This window comes from Terrapene carolina, unplaced genomic scaffold (assembly GCF_002925995.2).
Source record: "Terrapene carolina triunguis isolate 2854851 unplaced genomic scaffold, T_m_triunguis-2.0 Scaffold19333, whole genome shotgun sequence".
NCBI classification, from domain to species: Eukaryota; Metazoa; Chordata; order Testudines; family Emydidae; genus Terrapene; species Terrapene triunguis.
The window spans coordinates 1-6,928 of NW_020683684.1; the positions used below are offsets into that span (position 1 = coordinate 1).

General features: G+C 55.2%; 1 protein-coding gene across 1 annotated transcript; it reads left to right on the top strand.

The window, feature by feature from the left end:
• Positions 1–369: 369 nt before the first annotated feature.
• LOC112112322 (RING finger protein 112) lies at positions 370–1,559 on the top strand (the record flags this gene model as incomplete). The annotated part of the gene is made up of 3 exons (XM_026661907.1): positions 370–423; positions 754–846; positions 1,035–1,559. Coding segments are annotated over 3 exons (672 nt in total), but the record flags the coding sequence as incomplete, so codon positions are not given.
• Positions 1,560–6,928: the final 5,369 nt, after the last annotated feature.

A 6,928-nucleotide genomic window follows, 5' to 3' on the forward strand; every position in this document is an offset into this window, starting at 1 on the left:
GGGGTGGCGTGCTTGGGGAGGAGGCGGAGCAGAGGTGAGCTGGGGTGGGGAGCTGCCGCACGGCTCCCTGGGCTGGGGGTTGGGGAGCTGCCGTGGGTGGGGGTGCCTCAGGGCAGAGTGGGGGCAGGGAGCTGCCGCAGGACTGGGGGGGGGGCGCAAGGTGGAAGTTTCACCTAGGGCGCGAAACTTCCTTGCACCGGCCCTGGCTGCAGGGAGCAGGTGGAGATCAGTAGGGGGCGCTGTGCAGCAGGGAGCAGAACAGGGGGCTCGGTAGGGGGCGCTGTGCTGCAGGAAGGTGGGGGGGGGGCTCCCCAAGCAGTGGGCTGAGCTGTCCCTGATCCCAGTTCCCCTGGGCGTTATTCCCCACAGCATATCTCCCGAGATTTGAAGACCAAACGCTACGACTTCTCCTCTCCTGTGAAGGTACCCGGTCACCCCTCCCTCAGCCTTTCTCTTTCCAGCCTGGAAATGGGGGGTGGAAGCTGGTTCTATTCACCCTGACCCCCGCCAGTCACACTAGCCCAGGAGGGGGCACCACAACAGCTCCCCCAAACGTCCTGATCAGGGCTCCCCAGCTCCCAAGAGATAAGGGGACCCCAGGGAGCATGGACGGAGAACCATCCCCCTCCACTGGGGTAGCAGCAATCTGGCCATTGGTTTGGGGTGGCTGGGTGGCGGTTGGCCCCTTGCTCTGGGGGATGGTTCATGGATGGTCCCGTCCCCACCCCCACCCTCTCCCCTCTCCCCCCACAGATGGCCGAATCGTTTGCAGCGATGAGACAGGAGTTAAACAGCAGAGCAGTAGAAGCCGCCAGGAGGGGATTTGAACAATTTGTGCAGATTGTGGTGAGCGCAGAGGGGCTTCAGGTCGGGAGTGAGGGGCACCGGCAGAGCTGAGGGGGCAGGGCTGGGCTAGCAGGGGGCTGCGGGTCGGGAGTGAGGAGGGCTGCGGGTGTGTGAGGCAGCAGTGCCCCCTGTGGCTGGGTAACGCTAGTGCCCGTCCCTAATGGCCGATCTCTCCTTACTCATGGCAGGACCGTGACCACCAGAGCATGAGCAGCTGCCTGAAGGTGAAGCCTGAAAAGATGCAGCAACGCCTGGAGAGGAAACACCAGGAGCTGCTGGAGCGCTGCCAGGGGGAGCTGCTGGGCGAGGACCCCCAGAAACAGGCGGCCCTGGAGGAGCTGAAGCAGGAGCTGGACAGGCAGATGGACCAGTTCCTGTCGGACTACAAGCAGCGCTATGAAGTGAAGAAGGCCGTGCGGTTGGGCCTGGTCGTCGGGGGGAGCACCCTGGCTGTGGTGGGCGCGGGTGTTGGGGCGGGCATTGGCGTGGGCGTGGCTGCCGCTGTGGTGGCTGTGGAGGAAGGATTGGCTATCGGGCTCGGGGCCGTGAGCTGTACCATGCTTGGGGGAGGTGTGGGCAGCAAGCTGGGGGCCTGGTTAGGAGAGAAGTTTGCCTGGAAGAACACAGACAGCAACACTCCAGGGCAGGAGGGCAAGGGGGAGGGCGGGGGAGGGTGTTCGGATCAGGAGCCCCTGCTGCAGGGTGGGACATAGTGGGAAAGAACTATCACACCTCACCCTGAGACTGTCCCAGCCCTCAGCACTGAGAACCTCTGTATGCCAGGGGATGGATAGATAGATAGATAGATAGATAGATAGATATAACAGTGTCCTCGGGAGCCAAAAAATCTTACTGCGTTATAGGTGAAACCGCGTTATATCAAACTTACTTTGATCCACCGGAGTGCGCAGCCCCACCCCCCCCGGAGCACTGCTTTACCGCGTTATATCCGAATTCGTGTTATATCGGGTCACATTATATCAGGGTAGAGGTGTAGATAGATAGATAGATAGGAAGGGTGTATGGGGATAGATAGATAGTGCTCCGAGCTGGCCCCTCCATCCCGCAGTTACAAGTTTTGTTCATTTTCAACAAATGTGAGTTAAACTGGTTCTCATATTTGCATTTGGTGGTTGTTTTTTTTAACATTTTCTCCTCCCTTGAAGAAGTGGGTGTAGAGGAGACAATTTGGGAGGGGGGTTTCCCTCATTTCCCCACTTATTTGAAAAATGATACAAAGAGGGGAGGGAGGTTAGAAAACCCCCAAATTCTCCTTCCAACATTTTTCAGTTTATTCTCCCAATGAAAGCTACATTTTCCCACCAAAAAGGCACATCAAAAACGACAGTTTTCCCACAAACAAAAACGTGTTTTGTGATGAAAACTCATTTTTTGGTGACAAAAAGACTCAGGTGAAATATTTCCATCAGCTGGGAGGAGGGAGGGTCGCAGCAAATGTGTGGGGAAGAAAGGGGGAGTTTGAATTCATGGGAACTGACCCATGTTACCGTCCAAGTGAGAACAGGACAATTGTGCTCTTAACTCATGTAGCTGGGGTCTGAACGTCTGCACTCGGCTTGTCAAACGGGTCACTCACACACCTTTTCCCCGAGCAGAGATCAGGCCGGAGGGTTAAAGGAAGAGAAACAGGAATCTCCTAGCAATGGTGCATCCCATTCCCTGCCCGCACCCCTGAGCCAGCCAGTCCCCTGGCCTGTAGCCGGCACCCCCTAGAGGGGACAGGCCCCACATCCCTGTCAAACTGTTTTACAGTGACTCAGAAGCCTGAGTACCCACCTCAGGACAGACTGGTGAGACTCAGGGCACAAACCCCATATGGGCTGCGAGTCCTAGACTTAGATTTCACTGACCCAGTATCAAGTGTGAGCTACTCAGGTGCTGTAACAGCCTTAACATGGAGTCTCAGGCAGTCCCCTCGGGCACCCCGATCTATCTGGTCACCCAGGTGCGGCTGCCTTTGTGACAGATGGTCCCTTACACCAGAGATCACAGCGATATTCAGGTTACTCCCAGCCCCAAAGGACCCATCACCTACCCCACAACAATTGCACCAGAGATCTCACACCACAGACAACACTTTTAGCCAATCCTGTAATAAACTGTCTCAAGATTTATTAAATAAGAGAGTTACCTATAAAGTTAAAGCAGGTAACCATAGATACATACAAATGAGTTACAATCTTAAATTTCAGGAAGATGTGGGCAGGAAGGAGGGGGCCTGGTTTGGACAGAAGGCGGCTCAGAATGCAAAAGGTACCAACGCCCCAGGGCAGGGTGTTCAGATCAGAAGCCCCAGCTGCACGGGACATAATGGGGAGGAACCATCACACACACACACACACACACACCCCGAGCAAGGGTCTGCCCCAGCCCTGGTGTGACGAAGTGGAACTGTTCTTAATGTTTTCCTCAGTTTCCCCTATGCAGTTCTTAAGTATCTAGGTGGTGGGATAAGGGTGTATGGTTGCTGCAGAGCAAAGGGCCAGTGTACATAAATGCCGGACACTCTGTCTCCTAGCAACTGATGGCCTGTGCCCCTCCGCTGCAAAGGTGCCAACTGAAGGTGTTGGAGACAAAGGGATCAGGTGACCTCCTGGGGGGGGGGAGGGGGGGGGAAGAGAAAAAGCCCAGAGAAGGAGGGGCTGGACGGGGGTTGGAGTTTGGAGCTAGCTGGCGACTGGAAGGGAGGGCAGACGGGGGTCTGCCTCGCTGGGCCCCAGAATGGACCCGGCGGAGGGGTCCCGTTCGCTGGACCTGCAAGCTCTGTTTTAGACCGTGTTCCTGTCGTCTAATAAACCTCTGTTTTACTGGCTGGCTGAGAGTCACGTCTGACTGCGAAGTGGGGGGTGCAGAACCCTTTGGCTTCCCCAGGACCCCGCCTGGGTGGACTCGCTGTGGGAAGCGCACGGAGGGGCATATGCTGAATGCTCCCAGGAGAGACCCAGGAGGTGAAGCCATGTGAGCTTCTTGCCCTGAAGACAGTCTGCTCCGAGGGAGAGGAGGCTCCCCAAAGTCCTGACTGGCTTTGTGGGGAGCAGTTCCAGAGCATCGCCCGGGACTCCATGACACCTGGTCACTGGGAACCTCTGTATGCAAAGGAGTAGATTAGAGAGGGGTGGTGGTGTGTGGGATAGATAGATAGATAGATAGATAGATAGATAGATGGGTTATGGGATCAGATAGAAAGAACTTACAACAGGTAGCTAGATTTCAAAAGGACACAGAGGTTGATTGATTTACAGTCTGGCCACCGAGATCAGAATCCAGCCCTGACCCCATCGATGTCAGTCGATAAATAACCCGGCCCTGGTTCCTGTGGTCCAAGCCAGCCACTGCATCCCTCAGTCACACCTTTTATTTGTTTTCATTTTCAAAAACTGTGGAGATAGAAACAGATTTTCCTATTTTGGGGGTTTCTTACATGAGCTTTCTCAGGAAGTGCCGAGGCAAGTCTCCCCAGGCGTGAGGAGTCCAGTCCTCCAGGCTGTCCGGCCTGATTTCCAAGAGATCCCTCAGCCCGAGCTTCCTGTTTCTTACCTTCCTGAGTCTCAGCTTAGACAGAACAGTCTTCACGGCTTCTCTTCCCCCAGCAGACGGACACGAAGGCGTCACCACCCGGGATTTCGTCACAGCTCAGGGGCAGCTGCACCTTGGCCTCCTCTCAGTCTCTGTTCCCAAGATTTAGGCCTCAAGCCTTCACCTCCCTGGGGAGGAATCTCCCCATGCACCCAGTCACAGACCAGGGAAATAGCTACTGTCATAACTATAAAGGGAAGGGTAACAGCCCTCCTGTGTACAATACTATAAAATCCCTCCTGGCCAGAGGCACCAAAATCCTTTTACCTGTAAAGGGTTAAGAAGCTCAGGTAACCTGGCTGACACCTGACCCAAAGGACCAATAAGGGGACAAGATACTTTCAAATCTTGGGTGAGGTGGGGGGAAGGCTTTTGTTTGTGCTCTTTGTTTTGATGGTGTTCGCTCTTGGGACTAAGAGGGACCAGACATCAATCCATGCTCTCCAAATCTTTCTGAACAAGTCTCTCGTATTTCAAACTTGTAAGTAACAGCCAGGCAAAGGCGTATTAGTTTATCTTTGTTTTCTCAACTTGTGAATTTTTCCTTTGCTAGAGGGAGGTTTATCCCTGTTTTGTTGTAACTTTGAAACTAAGGCTAGAGGGGGTTCCTCTGGGCTCTTTGAATCTGATTACCCTGTAAAGTTATTTTCCATCCTGATTTTACAGAGATGATTTTTACATTTTCTTTTTAATAAAATCCTTCTTTTAAGAACCTGACTGATTTTTCCATTGTCCAAAGACCCAGGGGTTTGGGTCTTTGATCACTTTGTAACCAATTGGTTAGGATATTATTCTCAAGCCTCCCCAGGAAAGGGGGTGTAAGGGCTTGGGGGAATATTTTGGGGGAAGAGGAACTCCAAGTGGTCCTTTCCCTGTTTCTTGTTAAATCACTTGGTGGTGGCAGCATACCAGGTTTTAACCTAAACTCGTAGAAATAAGCTTAGGGGGCTTTCATGCAGGTCCCCACATCTGTACCCAAGAGTTCACAGTGGGGAAGGAACCCTGACAGCTACAGACCCCAGCAGTGATTCCTACTGGGGCTAGGAATGGGTCTGAGCCCTGCCAGACGCACCGCCGGGAGCTGAAGCCAGCGTGTGAATACAGGGACAGAAACCAGCCTTCCCCAAACGCCGGCTCGATTAATCTCAATGGAGGGGCCCAAAGCCTAAGAAGCAAACGGATCTAACCCACCCAACCGTTCACACCCCTCTGTCTCAGCTAACCCTTAGGGAGGCTTCCCTTATCCAGGTCCCACTCCCCACTTCTGGGGCTGGGTGTCCCGCACTGAGGTGTAGGTGGTGCAACCTCATGATCAGAGCAGGAGTCTGGCCTAGCGGACCCAGAGGGCTGAAGCGGAGGAGTAGTGGAGAGGCCAGCCAGGGGTCAGAGCCAGGGATTCACAGGCAAGGAGGTCATAGGGCTGGAACAAACAAGCCAAGAGGTGGATCTGGGGCTGGACAGGAAGCATGTCTGACACAGCTAATACATGAAGTGTTTGTAAAACAGTCCTGGCACCTTCCACATCCTTCACAGATGGACAATACACAGGGGATGGGCAGCCGCTCGGGCGCAGCAGGTGTATGGAGATGGAGACGCTGGATGGAAGAACCTGGGGAATGTGGAGGGCCCTGATTGACTTCCTCATCGGCCGAGTCAGCCCGTGGTCAGGGATGGAATGGGCCATGGAGACCCAGCTCCTGTTTCCCTACCAGGGCAGGGGTCCCGGGTTGGGAGAGGGGTTATGGGGATGTTCTCTGGATTCTGCCTGCATGAACTTTGTTGGGAGAGGTCTCTGGAGCCTCGGGTCTCCTCCCCTCCACCGAGGCGGCATGTCCTGGTGTCTCAGCTCTGCTATCCAGGGTGGACAGGTAACAAGCAGAGAGACAGGCACAGACAGCGGCTAATCTACCCCCAACGTTGGATCTGGCTCATGGCGTGATTTGAAACACTGTCAAACTCTGACAAATTCAACCAGCTAAAACCAGGGCAAACCCTTGGGCCTGTGGAATCCCCCAGAACATGGCTTGTCTTGCGTTAGCCACAGTCGGGACATTTACAGGCACAAGCTAACCCAGGGAAGGAGAGCCGGCCCCTCAGATATTCCCCCACACACACTAAAGAAGAGGGGTTCTATATATTTATTTGCCAGTCTTTGGAGCCGTTTTCAAGATCCCCTCTCCTACTCCAGGTGCAAGGGCCAGAAACACGAGGGCTGGGTGTGCGCTGCTTTGGTTTAACACAGCACAGCATTCTCCTGCCCCCGGCAGCTGGGGATTGCAGGCAGGGCCGGCCTTAACAAGAGCGGGGCCCGATTCCTGTGGGCGGGGCTTGCCGCCGGAATTGGGCCCCGCTCGGGCTGGGGTCGCGGTGTTTTGGTCCGGCCCGGAGCCAGGTGCGGGGGTGCTCGGCCAGCTCCGCTCGGCCGGGGCCGGGCCGGAGTCGCTCGGCCGGGGCCGAGGCCAGGCGCCCCGGGGCCCGAGCCGGG